This window comes from Xiphophorus maculatus, chromosome 7 (genome assembly GCF_002775205.1).
Source record: "Xiphophorus maculatus strain JP 163 A chromosome 7, X_maculatus-5.0-male, whole genome shotgun sequence".
NCBI lineage: Eukaryota > Metazoa > Chordata > Actinopteri > Cyprinodontiformes > Poeciliidae > Xiphophorus > Xiphophorus maculatus.
The window spans coordinates 15,550,106-15,569,869 of record NC_036449.1 but is presented as its reverse complement, the minus strand read 5'-3'; the positions used below and the strand labels follow the sequence as shown (position 1 = coordinate 15,569,869).

At 39.1% G+C, this 19,764-nt stretch overlaps 1 protein-coding gene across 4 annotated transcripts in view; it reads left to right on the top strand.

Annotated features, from left to right (window-relative positions):
* The window catches only part of lrp2 (LDL receptor related protein 2), a 56,883-nt gene that overhangs the window by 4,525 nt on the left and 32,594 nt on the right, over positions 1 to 19,764 (top strand). For 3 of the 4 annotated variants that reach the window (XM_023336977.1, XM_023336976.1, XM_023336979.1), the window contains exons 2-28: positions 1,641 to 1,748; positions 1,888 to 2,007; positions 2,277 to 2,393; positions 2,802 to 2,912; positions 3,012 to 3,125; positions 3,205 to 3,321; positions 4,510 to 4,653; positions 4,761 to 4,880; positions 5,376 to 5,504; positions 5,981 to 6,150; positions 7,746 to 7,969; positions 8,384 to 8,590; positions 8,729 to 8,931; positions 10,908 to 11,048; positions 11,157 to 11,360; positions 11,755 to 11,947; positions 12,528 to 12,653; positions 13,662 to 13,792; positions 13,929 to 14,066; positions 14,174 to 14,455; positions 14,539 to 14,778; positions 15,419 to 15,538; positions 15,839 to 15,955; positions 16,950 to 17,330; positions 18,361 to 18,375; positions 18,642 to 18,890; positions 19,511 to 19,722. In XM_023336977.1, the coding sequence (XP_023192745.1) occupies positions 1,641 to 1,748; positions 1,888 to 2,007; positions 2,277 to 2,393; positions 2,802 to 2,912; positions 3,012 to 3,125; positions 3,205 to 3,321; positions 4,510 to 4,653; positions 4,761 to 4,880; positions 5,376 to 5,504; positions 5,981 to 6,150; positions 7,746 to 7,969; positions 8,384 to 8,590; positions 8,729 to 8,931; positions 10,908 to 11,048; positions 11,157 to 11,360; positions 11,755 to 11,947; positions 12,528 to 12,653; positions 13,662 to 13,792; positions 13,929 to 14,066; positions 14,174 to 14,455; positions 14,539 to 14,778; positions 15,419 to 15,538; positions 15,839 to 15,955; positions 16,950 to 17,330; positions 18,361 to 18,375; positions 18,642 to 18,890; positions 19,511 to 19,722 (4,433 nt within the window). The remainder of the gene's footprint in view (positions 1 to 1,640; positions 1,749 to 1,887; positions 2,008 to 2,276; positions 2,394 to 2,801; positions 2,913 to 3,011; positions 3,126 to 3,204; positions 3,322 to 4,509; positions 4,654 to 4,760; positions 4,881 to 5,375; positions 5,505 to 5,980; positions 6,151 to 7,745; positions 7,970 to 8,383; positions 8,591 to 8,728; positions 8,932 to 10,907; positions 11,049 to 11,156; positions 11,361 to 11,754; positions 11,948 to 12,527; positions 12,654 to 13,661; positions 13,793 to 13,928; positions 14,067 to 14,173; positions 14,456 to 14,538; positions 14,779 to 15,418; positions 15,539 to 15,838; positions 15,956 to 16,949; positions 17,331 to 18,360; positions 18,376 to 18,641; positions 18,891 to 19,510; positions 19,723 to 19,764) is intronic. The other variant, XM_023336978.1, reaches the window with a different exon arrangement.

The window sequence follows — 19,764 nt, the reverse complement described above, 5'->3', positions numbered from 1 at the left end:
TACTATAAGTGATGGTGATGAGCTGGTTTCCTCCAAACATGGTGCCATGTCATTCACACCAAAGAGTTCAATCTTTGTCTCATCAGGTCAGAGAATTGAGTTTTTCATGGTCTGAGAGTCCTCCAGGTGCCCTTTGTTGAACTCCAGACAGGCTGACAGGAGCCTTTAATTAATTAAGAAGTAGCTTCCCTCTGGCTGCTTTACCATCCAGTCCTGACTGGTGAGCTGCTGCAGAGATGATTGTCCTTCAGGAAGGTTCTTCTCTTTCTCCACAGAGAAACACTTGCTCTATGACAGAGTGACCATCTCGTTCTTGTTCTCCTTCCCGACTAAGGCTCTTCTGCTCTGACCGCTGAGTTTAGATGGCCGGCCAGCTCTAGGAAGAGTCCCACTGGTTCCAAACTTCTTCTTTTTAATAATGATGGAGACCACTGAGCTCAATGGAACTGCAGACTTTTTTCTGGATCTGTTACTCAAGGCAATCCTCTCTCTGAAGTCAATTCCTTTGATATCATTCTTGGTGTTTGACCTCTGACTTACAGTGGGACCTTATATAGACAGGTGTGTGGCTTTCCAAGTCAAGTCCAATCAACATATTTTACCACAGGTGAACTCCATTTAAGTTGTAGCAACATCTCAAGGATGATCAGAGAAACGCCTTAAATTTGAACTTCATAACAAAGGTTGTGGATATTTGGTCTTGTTTATTTAGTAAATTTGCAAAAACAAACAAACAAAAAAAAACTTTTTCCACACTGTCTTAATGGGGAATTTGTGTTTAGAGTTTTCAGGGAAAATATTAATTTAATACAACTTGGAATTAGGTAGTAAGAAATCAAAATGTGAAAAAAAGCGAAGTGCTGTTAATATTTTCTAGAAGCACTCTAAATATGCATCTTAGTTCCCTTGCACTACTTATGTTATGGAAAAAGTTTTTGGATTTTGTACTCTTATTTCTGGCATTATTCAGGTAAATGCACCGGAAAACACTCATTCCGTAAAAAGGAGTAATCCCAGTATTTTGCAAATTTAGTAATGAATCTCAACAAAAAGAGATTTAGAAAAAAACTAATTAGTATAGGCAGGCAAATGACAGACAATGGACCCCAAGCCAACACAACTGTATTCTTCCTGTGGAGAATGTATGTTGAAATGGCTCTTGTACCACCCAGTACCACTATTTATTCCAATTACATCCCAGAGCGGACAGGGGCAACACGCACCATAAATCAGGCTGTCAAAGAGACCGTCAGAATTGCACATTCCTCTTTGATTGGGCCTGATGGAGTGCTCTCCCTCTGAACTGTGCTGCCTGAATCAATCTCTGCTGGAAAACATCAGGGAAGGTAGAGCGGTGGTACCTTATCTCAACAGATGCCACTCTCTGGAAACATCAAAAGAAAGCTAAAGAAGAGTGAAGTGTGGGTTGTAGAAATGTCTGGGGGGTGGCTGGCACGCTTGTCTCTGAGGCTTGTCAATGCTGTTAACAGCATGCTTCATCAGAGGAAAGCTTCCCGTCCTCCCCTGTTTGCCCTTAAGTTCTTTAAATAATCTTTTTTTAAAGAGTTTGTTGCTTGAAGTAAGCAGATTTAGTTACTGTCAGAAAAAAGGAAGAAATTGAAATCTGTAATTGTGTGCAGGATGTGAATTAGGGCAGTTTCGGTGTGGGACAGGTCGATGTATACCTGAGGAGTGGCACTGTGATGGGACATCAGATTGCATCGATGACACTGATGAACACGACTGCTGTAAGTTGAAGAGTATCACTATAATATATACAATTAGGATTAAAATATTTAGCTATTTCATTGCTTAAGAATGTTTTAACTGTTTATGTGTCACACTCAGGTGTGGTAAGTAATGATACGTCTGTGTGTATTCTGACAGCTCAGGTAACATGCGATGACAGTCATTTCCAGTGTCTGAGTGACGGCGAGTGCATCCCAGATGTATGGGTGTGTGACAATGAGGAAGACTGTGAGGATAGCTCAGATGAGAGACACTGCCGTGAGTACACTTTCCAGACGTTGTCATTTACAATTAAACATTTGCTATAAGTTCAAACCACATACATTAATTTATTTTAAGATTTTATGTGATAGATCAACATAAAGTAGTACAAAATTTTGCAGTGAAACAAAAATGATATGTTGTTTAATTAATAAATCAAAGTGAAACAAGTTGACTTTAAAAGCCTGCTGATGGCGAGAAAACAGAGTAAAAGGTCTCAGAGGTTTATTAGTGTGTACCTAAATAAGTCTTTGATTGGGTCTCAGCTGGCAGGACATGCACCAGTGGCCAGTTTAGCTGCAGTAACGGGGCATGCATCCCGGGAGAATACCATTGCGACCACCTGGCTGACTGCTTAGACGGATCTGATGAGAGAAACTGCAGTAAGTCTTTGAGATATTTTTTTCTTCTTCGTTTTATCTTGGGCTCCTGTGGCATTTTAATCAATTTGTTAAGATTAAGAGGCTCGCTGACTGACACAACAGGCCACAATATGCTTCTTGTTGTCAGAGGTTGATTGCAGATTCCTTGGTGGATTAGTCAAGCTGAAGTTCTGCTGCTATGCCATTATTGTGCCGGCATGCTAGTCTCACAGCAAAACGGACTGTGGTAATCTCACAATTGAATAAAGAATGCTGTGGCAACTGGTGCTGTTATGGTAGTGCTTCTGATTTTTAGTCTGTTATCCTTCCCATTCACAAGGCGTTTCACGTGTTAAGAGCTGTAAAGGGCACATTTGTAAGGTTCATTTCAGTGCACAATGCTGGCCTGATGATGGTTTAATCTTACAGATTACCCTCAGTGTACAGAGATGAGGTGTGCCAATGGGGCCTGCTACAACCGGACCCAAAGATGTGACCATTTACTGGATTGCCGAGATGGCTCTGATGAGGCAAATTGCAGTAAGAGATCCACTTTACTAATAAATGCATGTAGTAGAATTTGACTAAAGCATCAGCAGGGAAAGTACTTCTATCATTTCCGTGTTCTGTTTTTCTTAGCACAGCACTGCAACACAGGGTTCTACCAATGCCATAATGGGCTATGTGTTCCTCAACGCTACGTCTGTGATCACGACGATGACTGCGGAGACCGGAGTGATGAAATAAACTGCAGTATGTGCAGCCCTTCCTCTCTTATTCTCTGTTTTTAGCCTGCATAAATGCACATCGGTGAGTTATTTTTTTCCTGCAGCGTATCCTGCTTGCAGAGGAAATTACTTCACTTGTCCCAGCGGCCGCTGTATTCACCAAGTCTGGCTTTGTGATGGAGAGGATGACTGTGAGGACAATGCTGATGAAAAAGGCTGTGGTATGTATACAGTGGCAGGAATTCAGTCCTGATATATTAAGTTACTTTGTGATTTTGGAGCCAGAAGGCCTGGATATTTAGCAGGTTAAATAGCTCTAAAATAGGCAGGAATTGAAGCTGCGGAAACCTGATTCATCTTTGGTCTCCATGGTTGGTTTGGTTTGTCAAGACGCTATGCCTGCACTCCTTTAAGTGTGTTATTCAAATGCCTCTTTGTGGCACAAGATTGCGCAGCCCCCCAAAGGGGCTTTTGAATCCCTCCACATGGCTGGGAGAACTGTGTGTTTTTAAAGGAAGGGCTGCAGGAGCCCCCCATAAGCCCCCACAGCTCCAGTACCCCTGCATCAGTTTAAAGTAACAATGTCTTAGTCACAATTTTCTTTAGGTCAGGATTCCTGTGGAGACAATTTAGCATGCTCTCAGTACGTGCTGCAAAAAGATGCTAATTATAATTTTCAGTTGTTATACAGCAAATCTGAAACTTTCTGCTTTTATTTATTCTAAGTTTTGCACTCCTTTACTTGTCTTAGGAAAAGGTTATTAACTATTTTATGTTATATATAATTCTAGATAACAATTTTATGGTTTTGAATAGCATTAGAACTCTCTACGTATTGCATTCATAAATTATATTGAGGAATTTAATTCTATTTTTGTGTGAATAAAAGAATATTGTTTTTAAATGATTCCTAATTATTTTAATTACAGTTTCTTAGTTATTCTATAGTTATTAGTAATCTTAGCAAGTAAAAGTTAATTTGTTTCTATTTTAGTTTGCAGCTATTTTAGCAATTGTTATACATCTAATTATGTTTTTATATTTTTTACAGCTATAGTTTTAGGGATGAACAATTATAGTATATTAAAAGGTTTATTTTTATTCTTCTTATTTATGTTTTTAGAGTTTTTTGTATATTTATTGATTTATTTTGGTCTCCACTAAACCACATGGTTGTTTTTCCTCAGATCCTAATACTTTAATTTTTTAAAATGTATTTATATGTTTTGTTTGGCATGGAAGTGCATACTTAGTATTATTATTACTAATGTATCTTTTATTTTTGTTTGCCTGTTTTAATCTTCTGTAATACCTTTCATACTACACTTGTATTTATGCTAAATGATCCAAAAACACTTTTGGTGTTGATTGATTGATGTGTTAAAAAAAAAAAGATGATTTCTTTTTAGATAATGTACCACGGGAGTGTTACCCAGGAGAGTGGCCCTGTCCTTCGTCTGGGCTGTGCATCCCTATGGATAAGCTGTGTGATGGGAAGGCTGACTGTCCTGATGGAGAGGATGAAACTAACACCACTGCTGGACACAACTGCAGTTAGTACCATCACAGTTATTGTTCTTTTCTTCAAATTGCTGGTATGGTCTCAGAGGAAGTGCTGAGGTAGAATCCTCATCCACAGTCTGATTTCTCCATTATTCAGGCATCTGGAAGTGTGCTTCTTTGAGCTGTGAGCATCACTGCCACACTTCCCCTGATGGAGGAACATGTGCCTGTCCTTCTGGCTATATTGTCAACAGCAACGACAGTCGCTCCTGCATAGGTATTTAACCCTTGTTTACTTTTACAGCTAATAATCCAAAGCAGCAGCTAATGTTCCAGGGTGCCTAAGGGTGCATGTTTTTTCTGAAGGGAGAAATAAAATTTCTTACAAAAGAGATACAGTTATAGTAGCTTTCAAAAGTATTCTTACCTCTTGAACTCTATTTAATTATGTTGCAACCACAAGCCTGATTATTATGTGATACACCAATATAAATAATTGTGAAGGGGAAGAAGATTGTTATATGCTTTTCTACAATTTCAAAGTGTGACACATTTGTGTTCCGCTCCATTTATTCTGTTTCTTTTGAGTAAAGACTAGTACAGCCAATTGCCCTCAGAAGACGCTTGTGTGTAATTTAACATCTATTGTGAAATTACATCAAAACTTAGCATTTTATGTAGAATTTAAAATTTTTTTTGTAAATTTTTCAGTGTGGCTCTTCCTGTTTCTGATCTTGTTTTTTTTTTTAAATTTTATTTCATCACGCTGAAGACTTTGATGACTGCTCCATGTGGGGCAACTGTGATCAGCTGTGTGAGGACCGGATCGGCTCCCATCGCTGCAGCTGTAGAGAGGGCTACACTTTGGAGCAACATCGATACTGTAGAGCAGACATATCCAGTGAGTGGCACTTTCATGGCTTGTTTTATATACCGTACATTCAGTTTGGGAGTGTGTTAGCGATCTATCCAAATGAAGTGTTTTGGCAAGGTCTGTACTCTAGCTTTTTGGCTTCCTCTATGTGGAGGGCCTGTTTTTCTTTCTGGTGCATTGTTGCATGTTAAATGTTGCTTTAGTAAGTCTCTTGACTTTGTTACACATAGAGCGTTTTTACAAAAACAGTGACCTCTCTGAATTTAGTTCTGGTAAAAGAGGGCTGGAGTGGTGGTGAACAAAACCTTTATGTCTCCTTTAGTCTGAGGGAGGAATATCATTAATGAGAGACAATTCTGAAGTTTCAGCGAGAAATGCATAATATTAAACAGAATACTGTTGTTGAGGAGCAACAAAGAAAATCCAGAGTTGAATTAAAAGATCATAATCCTAATTTATTCATGCCAACTTTTGTCTTTCTGTGAATCATTTTCCCACTGCAGCTGGAGTTCCTTCCTTAGTTTTCTCTAATGGCAGAGATCTGGTAATAGGCGACATCCACGGCAACAACCTGCGCACTTTGGTTAATTCACAGAACAGAGGAATTGCTGTAGGAGTGGACTTCCACTATCATCTCCGTAGGGTCTTCTGGACAGATACCATCCAAAATAAGGTGCTTTTTCTTTTCTGTCTTCTCAGTCATTTTGTTTCCTCACAGGCTTCACGTATTGTAGTAAATTGGCCAGTTTTTTGTCTTTGTAAATTCTTGCGTTAGATTGCCAGTAGCCAAATTTTTTTGGTTATCTTTTAAAATATCAGCAATGTTGATACTATAATAATGGAATAGCTAGTGGCCCCATGGCGGCTGGCCCATAATGAAGAGAAACAGCGATGTAACAGAATCCAAGTGGCTTAATCTTGAAACCTGTCTGATAGGCTCGTATGATGTTCACATACCAAGGCCTAATTTTTGTAACTCGATCTTGTCCGAACTAATCATGCTGTATTCATTTTCATTGGTGCCGTCCATTTATAAGCATTCTTTTGCAAGCTAAAAGGGCTTTGTTCTGGTCAAGTCTGGGCTTCTTTTGGTTCAAGCTACTATGGTTTGGCTGAAAGGCTGGGACATACCTCTGACTGGGCATTTCTGCATAATTGCCACACCAATGGCAGCATGTCAGATTAAAAGTAGTAAGAGCACAAACAGGGCATGCGAATGCAACCAGAAAGGTTAAACTATCAGGCTATTTCCACATCTTTGGTTTCTCTTTAAACAGGTCAGTTGAAAATCCTGCTCTTTAGATGTCTGGATCTGGTTTCAAAAAAAAAAAAAAAAGCAGAGCTTCTAAAAGCACTTCCTCTCAGCCAGCTGCATAGTGCCAAGGCTTGCAGACTGAGCAAACGATTCCATCACAGTGGTACAGCAGACGATTCAGGAGCTGAACACCTCAGTGTTTATGCTAATCCTAATGAGGTTTTTGTCATTTTAAAATCTGTAATCAGCAGTTATGAGGTTTCTCTTAAAAGTATATATCACAATCTACATGCTATGTGTCTCCCAGTTTCCCTCGTCCATATTTAATATGTAGTTTCAAGCATTTTACTCAAAAGTTGCAGTAATCATTAGGCATGAGCTGTTGGGAAATTCTCACAGCATGAAGAGCTTGTGTAAAAATGTTTTACAGTATCCGAGTAAATATGCAAGACTAAACTAAAACTAAAATTGCTGAAAAAAATCTAATTGATGTTATAAAAATGAAAATGAAACAATAATTCATAGTGCCGACAAAATCAGGTGCCACTGTGCAGACCTCAATAATAAAAACTGTAGCATTAAGTCGTGTATTTTTTTTTTTTAATTGATACACTAAATCAAAAGTATATAATAAACACTTGCTAAATTTCATATTAATTTTTAAGTTCTGATTTTACAGAATGTTATAGTTTTAGCCAGTCAGTTAAATGTCTTTCTACTATAGCAGTCCTTTTTCCGCCAGCTGACAGGAAGTACACAAACTCCCATAGCCACTTTTTTTTAAAACTTCTGTATCTTGATTAATTGTAACTGACTCATGTTTGCTTTGCATGTGGAGATAGCAGTCACAAACAATTATTGAATATTCTAGATAATTAATGTTTTATGTTTTTATTAGAAACCAATGTTAACCTAAAGGTGTAAGTTTATTTGTTTTAGGCTTAAACTTTTCAGACTAGGAATGGCCACCAACAGACTAATGAGGTTACTACAATGGCATCTTTTATGTACAGGTGTTTTCTGTGCAAATGGATGGGTCCAACATGCAGGTGGTTTTAAATGTATCAGTTGACTACCCTGAGAACCTGGCGGTGGACTGGGTGAACAATAAACTGTATGTGGTGGAGGCCAGCGTCAACAGGATTGACATGGTGGACCTAGATGGAAGTAACCGGGTTACACTCATCACTGAAAACCTCGGAAACCCTAGAGGACTGGCGGTGGACCCCACTGTCGGGTAAGCACATGTCCCTTTCTTCATCATTTAATTAATCCCACCATCCCCAGTCCCCACATTCTGCTGTGCTCCATTGGCATGGAATGACGGGGGTGGGTTGCTTGAGATTAACAGATTGCCATAGGGAGATTAGTGAGGAGCAATGTAAGTGATGACCCTCATTGTAATCCTATAGTGTGTAGTTCAAGAGAGAGGGACAGCCAGGTGGCTCCAGAGGAACTGCTTATCTCAAATTATTGCACAGCTCTTTGGTGGGTGCAATGCCACCCACTTAGAGATATATTGTCCTTCTGTGGATGCCTAATTAAAAAAGTGAAGTGCCTCTGACAGTGCCTTATTAAATCAAGCAGGTCTTTGAGGAGTAGACTGCATGGGAGTGAACTGAGACCTTAATAAACTTCTTTCATTTTATAGGTACATGTTTTTCTCAGACTGGGAGGCAGCAAACGGACAGCCAGGTCTTGAGCGGGCCTTCATGGATGGTACCAATCGCTATGGGATTATTGGGAGCAAACTAGGTTGGCCTGCTGGTATCACACTCGATATAGAAGTCAAGCGCATCTACTGGGTTGACAGCCGCTATGATTATATCGAAACTGCAACCTATGACGGTCTGCATAGGTAGTTTATGTTTTTTATTCTTCTTTAACCCTGAATTTTTAAAGCCTTAAGATAGATACTACATTTTAAAAGTTATTTGAGATCCAGGTGTGCTTTTTATTTCTTTTTACTACCTTTTTTGCATTTTCCTTCTAACAGAAAAACTGTAATCCATGGGGGGACCGTGGTACCACATCCTTTCGGAATCAGTTTGTTTGAGCACAATGTTTATTTCACGGACTGGACCAGGATGGCCGTGATAAAAGCAAACAAGTTTACTGACAGTAACCCACATGTGATTTACACCACGTCTCACACCCCACATGGAGTAGCAGTGATACATCAGTTAAAGCAACCACAAGGTAAGCCTGTTACTGTTTGAAATCTTAAACATGATCACCTTGCAGTTCTAGAAGAGATTACGGTACCTGAAAAGATATGTGTGGCCCATTTTTTATATCTGCTTTTCGTCACGCCTATATCCCAGAAGGTATTTTATGAGAGATGCTGTGACTTTCAACGTCTTTCTGTTCCTCGAATTCCCATAGCAAGAGTTGTGTCCAAAATTCACAAAGTCCAACTTATTGAACTCCACTAGGGTCACTACTGTTAGCGATCCTATTTGTGGTGTTCATCGACAGGATTTCAAATTGAAGTCTTGGAGAGGAGGTTAGCCGGTTGAGGGAACCTCTTCTTTTTGCAGTAGTTATTTGGCTCTGCTGGATGCGGGAGTTTAAGTCTTTATGTGTGGATTGTGATGATGGCATTGAGTGGGAGATGGACGGAAGAATCAAGGGTTCATCTGCAGTAATTTGCACTTTACTCCGGTCTGCTGTGTGAAGAAAGACCCAATCCAAAACAGGAAGCTATCAATGATCCGTGTATGTTCTGACTTTCATCCATGGTTAGTAGATTTAGATAATAAGTGAAAGAACAAGATCTGGGATACCACAGAATAAGCTTCCTCCATAGGGTGACGGATATATACTTAGAGAAAGGGTGAGGCGCTTGATTGTGCGCTTGAAGTAAGGAAACTACTCCTCCATATCAAAAGGAGTCAGCTGAGGTGGTTCAAGCATTTCATCCTGATTCTTCTGGATAGATGACTGGCTGGGTGGATGGATGAATGGATGAATGGATGGATGCCAGTTACATAGACTCAGCCTGTCAGTGATGCCCACTGCTGATACAGATTTTGGTGATGCTAAGCCTCAGTGTTATTGAAACTGTGTGTTTTCCTGATATCTTGAAACTGTAATTAACAGCTTCAAGATATGTCTTACTAGCTTCCTGTGAGTGGTCAGCAATTGTTTGAAAGCAGTCACTGTGAAACAGAGCTTTACTATTTTGAAAAAAAGGACAAATGATTTAGATTTGACATTTTAATCTATCTTCAGCATCTTGATTACTAATGAGTAGTCATATTCACTTTACTAATTGTGAATAACAGTCTGTATGTCTATTCATCACTGAATGTAGAACATGGTACTCTGACATTTCCAAAAAGATTGCCAACATTTTCAAATCCAACATGTTTCAGACAGACAGACAGACAGACAGACAGACAGACAGACAGACAGACAGACAGACAGACAGACAGACAGACAGACAGACAGACAGACAGACAGACAGACAGACAGACAGACAGACAGACAGACAGACAGACAGACAGACAGACAGACAGACAGACAGACAGACAGAGGTTGAATGCTCAAACAAAGAAATTGTTTGGTAAAAGATTAAACCTTCTTGTTATCTGCTGAAAGTCCTTTATCACCCTTTCTTTCAGCCTTAATGAACCTCCTCTGGTCAGTATCTGCTGGGTTGTTTTGCTCATTCATATATTCAACAAAATCTTCCCAAAGGGATAAAAATTGCTGCCTTTCAGAAGAAAGCTCCTTTATGTACCTGAAAAGTTGCGCTCAAATGACTAAAACTGCAAAAATATGACATGGCAGGAAGTGAAAATTGTGTCTGATTCTCAAGGCAGCCTGAATGCCTCTGTAGAAAATATGGTTTTCTCTTAAATAACTTCTAATACTGGTTGTCTCTTTAAACACCTGATCAATCCTAGAACTTTGAATGTTCTTCACTCAGTATCAGTGTCCTTATTGAAGAGTGTTGTCAGCATATCCTAGTAGTGAGTACATGGTACATTCACTGACTGAAAGAGGCTTGGTGTTTTTTTAGTTTGTGACCTAGGGGGGCAGATTTCTCAGCACATCTGTACTTTTTAACACCTCTTAAAAGTGCCATTTAAATTTTACAGCACATTTAAGGAATATATTTTAAAATGAACATTTGTCTCCTATTTTGGATTTTTCTACTGTTTCTCTAGCGCCAAACCCTTGCAGTTTGGACAGAGGTGGATGTGAGCAGATATGTGTTCTCAGTCACAGGAGCGACAATGGAGGACTTGGTTATCGCTGCAAATGTCGCATTGGTTATGACCTTCATGCTGATGGTAAACGCTGTTTGGGTAAGTGAAAATTTCTCTCAATTCTTTTTCTTAAACTTTTACAAAGCTCACTCTCTTTGGCATAAATAGCTGTTTGGCTCAGAGATTCTTCCATCGTCTTTCTTACAGCTGTGAGGCAGTTTCTGCTTTTCTCCAGCCAGCTGGCTGTGAGAGGAATCCCCTTTAACCTCTCCTCCCAGGAGGACATCATCCTGCCCGTCACCGGATCGCCCTCCTACTTTGTCGGAGTGGATTTTAGCGCTGAAGATGATGCTATCTTTTTCTCTGACACAGCAAAAGATATTATTTACAAACAGAAGGTGGATGGAACAGGTGAAAATCTTTTTTGCTTCTCTTAAACCAACATTATAATAGCATGGAGTATAAACTTTCAACATACACAGTAATGTTGCTGCCATTGTTGTTCTGCTGTACCATGCCGTTTACTCAGGTATTTTGGAAGTTAAGGGAGGATCATGATGAGGCCAGAGAGAAAAGGAATCATCTTCCATTCCCCAAAGTGTAGAAACAGCCATGTCTATGGTTGATGTGCATGTATTCAAGAACAGAAACACCCATGCTCTGATCATCTGTTGTTTTAAGAGTTGCTCTAGTTTTTTCTGTCCAACCCCTGAGAGGAAAATGCAAGCTGACAGCCTATTTATTTAAATGTGTTCCTCTTTCATCTCTGAGTAAAACAGTCCTCTGTCTGCTTTGATCTGCGCAGACAGGGAGATACTGGCAGCCAACAGAGTGGAGGGAGTGGAGGATCTGGCTTACGACTGGATTTCCAAAAACCTCTACTGGACGGACCCTCGATACAGGAGCATATCTGTCATGAGGCTCGCCGATAAGTCCAGGAGGGCCATTATTCAGAACCTGAACAACCCCAGGGCCATCGTGGTGCATCCTCTGATTGGGTAAAACAAAACAATCTCCAGAACATTTTCTGAAATGTTGGTAATGAGGTCCCAGAAGCAGACATGTCTATTACATAACTGTGTAATGATGTGGTAATGCTGAGTTCACCTAAAGAACTACGCAAAAACCTGCATTTTAATAAATTGATTAGATTCAATATAGGTCTTGATTCTGTCATTTTCTGCTTGGGTAGTTATGAGCTTGACTGTTATCTAGTCAGCTTACATCTGCTGATTGATCTACATTTGTTACACAACGCCCATTGAGTTTTATGTTACGTTACATGTCAGCTGTTCACCTCTTCATTAACATAATATACTACTTATCTGCTAATAAAATAAAACATTATCTAGAACAAGCAATTATTTCCTATAGTCTTAAAGCCATTAGGCCTTTGAGATTAGCTCTGTATGAAGGCCAGTATTGAAGTTAACACTGAGAAGCTGGCTTAAATATGAAAGCTCCACGTTGCAGAAATGTTGAAGGCAAACTTTAAATAAAAAATACTATTATACTAGTATTAAGATGTTTAAAATTAAATATTCAAATGAGACTTTTTTACTGATTCTCTTTTACCAGGTATATTTTTTGGACTGATTGGTACCGTCCTGCAAAGATTATGAGGGCTTGGGGTGACGGGTCACATGCCATGTCTATTGTAAACACTACCCTGGGCTGGCCAAATGGATTAGCAATTGACTGGAGGTGAGCCAAATGTTTTATGTCCAAGTATCCTGGACAGCTGCACCACAAAACAGTGATAATGTTTTTTTCACTTGGATAAAAGAAAATACTGTTTTTAGATATGCACAGAAAGGTAACAGTCCCACTCATGCCTCTAGTTTTTGGTGCTTCCAAACATCATCTGAGTTTGTCATTATTATCACATAATCACAACTTATTTTCCCCTACAGTACCAACAAACAATACTCATAAGTCTCCATTTTCTAAATATAACATTAAACAGTAATTTATTATGGCCAAATAAGAGCCATATGGATCTGTTTTTCTAAATCAATAAGTTATTTCTAAAAGTGTGCACGGTGCACACACTGTACACGAGACAGAACGTTGTTGTTGCAAAACACTCAGATGAAAGAGTATTTCTAATATTTTTGAATAAAACAAGGTAATTATAGAGTTAACAATATATGGTAAGCTCTTTTTAGCATCTCATATCTCATATTACTGACTAGCACATTAAGCCTAACTACATGCGTAGTTCCTTTTGAACCTTACCTGAACTGAAACGCCTGAACTGAAAGTCTGGCTAAACTGGATTTGTCTTTACGCCATGCCTGGATGAACCTATAAAACCCATGTCATCTGATATGCTTCAGTAAAAAAAAATACTGATTCTTCTCTAGTTTTTCCAACTTTTGTGTTCAAATTAGATATTTAAAAAAATCACTGAAACTGACAACTGCTAAGTTTAAGTTTTCTTTCTGCAGTTAGAACTGCTGCTGTGAAGAGGGTTTTATAGGTTGTTCACTGATTAGAAAAGGTTGGATTTTCGTATCTGGAAGGTCAACTAAAGATACAGACATGATCAAATGTGACATTAGTCGATTCTTGTTATCAGCTGACTCTTTTTCTGTGCATCTCTAATTGTTATAATTAGAAATAATTTCAAATTAGCATCCCTCCTCCTATGGTACTTATTTTTTAAAATAATTTATAATACTTTATGTCTCTGCTTTGATCACTGCTCAGCTCAATGCGTCTGTATTGGGTAGATGCCTTCTTTGACAAGATTGAGCACAGCAACTTTAACGGACAAAACAGGCTTTCCTTGGACCGCATAACCCAGATCTCCCATCCTTTTGGCCTTACCATTTTTGAAGGTAAGTTGTTTACATCTCGTGAGCTTGAATATTTTTTCTTTAATTTTTATCATAATCATGTCAAAGAAGTAATTGCTTTTTGCAGGAGGCGATGAAAGATACTGTAGCATATTTCATGCTCTGCTGCTCCTTTCAGGCTTTGCGTATTTCACTGACTGGCGCCTGGGTGGCATTGTCCGTGTGCGCAAGACTGATGGTGGGCAGATGGTAGTTATTAGGAGAGGAATCAGCCACATCATGCATGTCAAGTCTTTCAACTCCAACTCTCAGATCGGTCAGTAGATTCATTTTCTGTTCCTCTGACTTTCTTGTTCATGCATGACTTCACCTTGCTCTCATCAATCATATTCCCGGTAATTACCCCTGGCTCTCCCTTTGCAGGTGCTAACCTCTGCAACAGGCAGACAAATCCTAACGGCGACTGCAGCCACTTCTGCTTCCCAGCTCCAGACTCTCAGAGAGTGTGTGGCTGCCCGTACGGCATGAAGCTGTTGCCAAACCAGCAGACGTGTGTCGAGGACCCCTCCAACGAGCCCCCAACAATGCAGTGTGGAGCCAACTCCTTCTCCTGTGGCAATGGCAAATGTGTCCCAAACACCTACAGATGTGACGGTGTTGATGATTGCCATGACAACACTGACGAACTCCATTGTGGAATAAACAGTAATCTGACTTATTTAAATCTTTTCATGTCATTTTTGGGTTGGTGTTGGTTCTTAAAAAAAAATCTTGTTTTTGACTTCTAGACATTACTTGTTCCCCCTTGGCCTTCACCTGTGCCAGTCAGCGCTGCTTGCCAGCAGGGTGGCGCTGCGACGGGCACAATGATTGCTTTGATAACAGCGACGAGATCAACTGCCCCACACGGGTGCCAGGAACGTGCCCCGCCAATCAGTTCACATGCGCCAACCACCGATGCATCCCGCATACGTGGCGCTGCGATACAGATAACGACTGTGGAGACGGGTCCGATGAAGCAGACTGCTGTATGTACCTTTAAAAGCCCCCATCACAGTTATTGCCACCCCCGTTAAGCATGTGTAGAAACACTCACTGTAAATTAATAGAAGAAAATTCCAATGGTTTTTGAAAAACAGCTTAGAAAAATATGTGATAATCATTGGCACCATAAAAGTTTCTACAACAAAAATGTAACAGAAACATCTTTAATTGTTAGCTAAATAAAATTTTAATAAGTAATTCACACTTTCCTGTTTGCCTGGGGAAAACAGATAAAACCAAATATGTGCATGTATTGTATTTTTTTCACTATGATCCAGCATTAAAATAAATTAAGTTTTTTGTTGTTTTTTTTGTAATGTAGGATGACCAAATGTATCTATTTTTACAACATGCTAAAATAATGAAAGATTTTGAAAGAATTTGGTCAATTTCTGAAAAAGTTTCCATACATTGATATTACTGTAGATTTAATAGTTTTGGGGAAGCTCAGATTATGGTATTATGGCTTTGTAGGACTCTGATAAATTAATTAATCTTTGAGTTTAATTGGAGGCACACCTGTGGATATATTTGAAAACCTCAAACACTGTCTTTCCTTGTGTTACGTCACAAATAAATTTTAAGAAAGGGCTAATATTTGTGTTTTACAATTATGTTATCCAGACCTGGGTAGTACATGCCACCCAGGACAGTTTCAGTGTCCTGACCACCGATGTATAGACCCCAACTATGTCTGTGACGGAGACAGAGACTGTGTGGACGGAGCAGATGAGCAGGGATGCAGTGAGTAATTTCTGATCTTGTGTTGCAATCATTCAAAGCACATAATATTTCCCATTTTCAGCATAATTATATATTTAAGCAGGTATCATTTTAATTTACTCAAATCTATAAACCCATTAAAGGACATTCTCCCTAAAGCTAATTCTATAAGCCTTGCATTCATTTGTTAGACCAGAAACACATTTACAGAATAAATTGTCAAAGATCAGTCCCTTTGTACAATTCAGTATCTACTTTTTAGGCTCTGTAAGTTGTTTTAAAGAGGTTGATTAATTATCAGCACTGTTATGGATTTTTCAGTCTACAACTGCACTGTGAGTGAGTTCAAGTGTACCAGCGGCCACCAGTGCATCAACTCCTACTACCGCTGCGATGGGGTCTTCGATTGTAGCGATCGCTCTGACGAGCAAAACTGTCGTAAGTGTTTTTGATTCTCCTAGCGGTCATAAATTATCTTGCTGAGTTATTACTCAGTATTACAAGAACATTTACAAGAATGTACTGATCAGTTTAAAAAAAGAAAATCAAAGATATTGATCCCTGTCATTCAAAGATAGACTGATGAAGAACCCACAAGATAATGCTTAATCAAGTCAAAGCTAATAAGGATGTAATGGGATATTCCTCTAATCTTATGAGCATTAAGTGATGCCCCTTTGTGCTGTGATTGTGAAGTTTTAATATGGAGCCCTTAGTAAAACATTAACATGTCTAATCTTTATTTTGATATAACTCAATAACTCATTTTTCTGTGCTGTTCTAGTTAATCATGTGCACTCAAAACTTACTCAAAAGGGTGCTCTCTTGCTTCATTAAGTTGGTATTTTTGGTTAAAAGTCTTAAAATTGAATGAAACGTGTTTTCATTCTGTTTTCTGCTGGAGGACATCTGAGCAGCTGAGAGTAGATTAGATTACATAAACTTTTTTGTCTTCAGGGGGCAATTTGCTTTGCAGAGAGCAAGAACAATTGCAGATGAATACATAAAAAAAACAATAGTACAACACAACATCTACGTAGCACATAGTACTATCATACACCACCACAGTTTGTTTGGCTCTTAAATGATTAATCAGGCTGACACTAATGGGGATAAATGCCATTATCTCTTTTAATATTAATGTTATTATAAAAGGTGAAAAATCCTTAGATTGTAAGGAGAAAACTCTGACTCTGACTCAGAAAGATGTTGTAAATGGTTTAAAAAATCTGCTTTCTGGTTATGCAGTTGACACAAACAGCCAGTGACCCAACCCCAGGTAAAAGAGTTGACTTTAGTCCAGGAACTACAGTACCGATCATTTTAAAAGCCATGACCTGGACGTCCTGCCAAAAGTTGGCATCAATGTTGGAAATCTTACTGTCAAACAATTTTGACCCATATCTTTGCTGCATGTCCTGATTTGTTTTAGCTACCAGGCCCCCAGGGATGTGCCATCACGAGAATGAGTTTCAATGTCAGTCAGATGGGAGCTGTATCCCGTCGTCATGGGAATGTGATGGCCATCCAGACTGTCAGGATGGCAGCGATGAACACCACGCCTGTCCTCCCCGGACCTGCCCATCTTCTCTCTTCCGCTGTGATAATGGAAACTGCATCGTACGCAGTTGGATTTGTGACGGAGACAACGACTGCAGAGACATGAGCGATGAAAGAGATTGTCCCACGCCGCCTTTCCGGTGTCCAAGTTGGCAGTGGCAGTGTCCTGGTCACAGTGTTTGTATCAATCTCACCACAGTGTGTGACAACACACCCAACTGTCCCAATGGCGCTGATGAGTCTCCTCTTTGCAGTAAGTTGTATCCTCAGCTTGTTTCACCTTCCACACAACAATGATTTTTTCCCCATGTATTATGACATTTTATAAGCTGTTTATAACATTAATAGTTGTGTGAAAATTTAATATTTTAGAACTAACGTGTTAAATTAAAATATAAAAATCATACAAAGAATTTCTTAAAAATTAACCTCTGATGGATTTTGTTGGAGTTTTACTAATTTTGTAGAGATCTGGCTGTGTGTCAACTTGTTCGTGCACACTCACTAACTGGATAGTATTTTAGTTTTGACCAATAAACCAATATTGTCTCTGGCTGATTTCTGGGTGCATTTTCAGCATTGATTTATTTTACACTTAGACTTTTTTTTGGTTCAAGGTAAACCTTTTGTTGTTGATCTCATTTTTAATAATAATTTTAATAATAATTCTTGTTTCAGTTTGAGAATGTCACAAAAATCTTGTTTAAAGAAAACATTGAAGTATTTTATTTCTGCAGAGTGAATCTAATCAATTCTGTATGTTAGATGCTAAAGCGACCATTTGTCTGTCCAGCCCAGTTAAAACTAATCAGATCCTCCCTTTTAGCAATAATTTGAAGCTATTTTAAAACATGTGATTGCCTGAGCTCATGTAATACAGTATTTAATCACAAGAATAACTGCTTCATTTTGGAAGAATGACATAAAATACAATTCATATTCTTTCTATGTTTTTATGCTCATTTGACACATCAGTTCTTTGACTTAAGATGTTTCTTGTACATTAAGACATGATTGTTTTGTTTTTCCAGTAACATTCACCTATTTAATGACAAACATAATAACAACCTACTTTAAGCTGATTTTGTTTAATTTGACACTTTTCTAATTGTTGTAATATTTTAAAAGCAGTTGCTTCATATCACAGAAAAATTGTGTTCAATGTCACTTGCTAATGTTTGTGTTCTTGTGTTTAAATCAAGCATGTCTGATTTGTCCTGCACTGACCTGAAAATTATCTGTGATTCCCCCCCCCCTCCTCTTGCCTTTCTTCCAACTTTCAGATGAGCCTTTACCAGGTAGGAAGAAACTCTCAATCATTGGTAGAAATGCTGCCAGTAGCTATGATTCGTTTTTAAGAGATGCAATGTCATTGGTAATCATTTATGTCACAAATTTTCAACAATCACCTTTTATAACCTAGCTTTGGCTCAGGACAGCAATTCTAAGGATGTACCGTAGTTTTTGCTTTGTTAATGTTTTTCCACCATCATTAGCACAGCATGTACTGAAAAGTCATAATCTTAATATGGTCTCTTCTTAATAATCCCTTTCTTGCTTTTAGACCAAGAGAGCTGTTCTGATAACAACGCTGGCTGCACTCATGGTTGTATACAGGGGCCTTTTGGGGCCCAGTGCACATGCCCTGTTGGTTATCAGCTCAGCAATGACTCCCAAACGTGTGAGGATATAGACGAGTGTAATCCCCCAGGACTGTGTAGCCAGCACTGCTTTAACGAGAGAGGCTCCTTTCGCTGCCACTGCCAGGATGGCTACACTCTTGAAGCAGACCAACGTACCTGCAAGGCTTCAGGTGAGGGGAAATGTCTCTAACCTTTGGAGTATAGAATTTCTTCATCCCTTAAGACTTAAATAACTTGAATAATTTAATTATGAAAGGAAATATCAGCTCTAGTGTGATCTTGGTTTTAGCATTTTTCACCAATCAAACATGTATCTGATTTCTCCACTCGTCCAGCTGGGGGTGGGGGCAAATAAGTGGAACTTGGCCCTTAGGCCTCCAGACAGACACACTGTCTTTCTTCTTTCTTGTGTTTCTTTGCTGCTCTGATTTCAAAAGATAAGGCAAATAACATATATGTCAGTCACTGGCCATCACCGCAGTAATTAGGACATAATCACAAACAAAGGGCTGTTTATAAGGGGAACGTGCCTGACATGAACTCCTCTTCCTTCACAGATAACTGACTGAAAGCTTTTGCAATACAATAGGACATTATTTGGACAAAAGTGCATTCCCAAAGGACAGACATTTGAGTAGGGTCTAGTTAAGAGTTTTCTTGTGTGGCTGCTGCCAACACACTCACACACACATGCACACGCCTACTCACGCAAACTGATAAGTGTTGTTATTAGCATGAAATGAACATACCAAGTAACTGGGTTCGGTTGTGTGGGTTTTTTTTCTTCTAGATTCTCGTCAAGCCTTTCTACTTGTGGCCAGCCGAAACCAGATTATCCAAGATGAAATAAGTGCTCAACCGAATGTGATTCGGTCACTGATTCGAGACGGACGCAACGTTGTGGCTATAGATTTTGACTCTGTGTCGGCCCGTGTGTACTGGTCCGATACAACCCAGGACAGGATCTGGAGTTCTCACATAAATGGCAGCGAGAGAACTGTGGTAAGTCACAGGGAAATAAAACACACTATAAAGTCTGCAAAA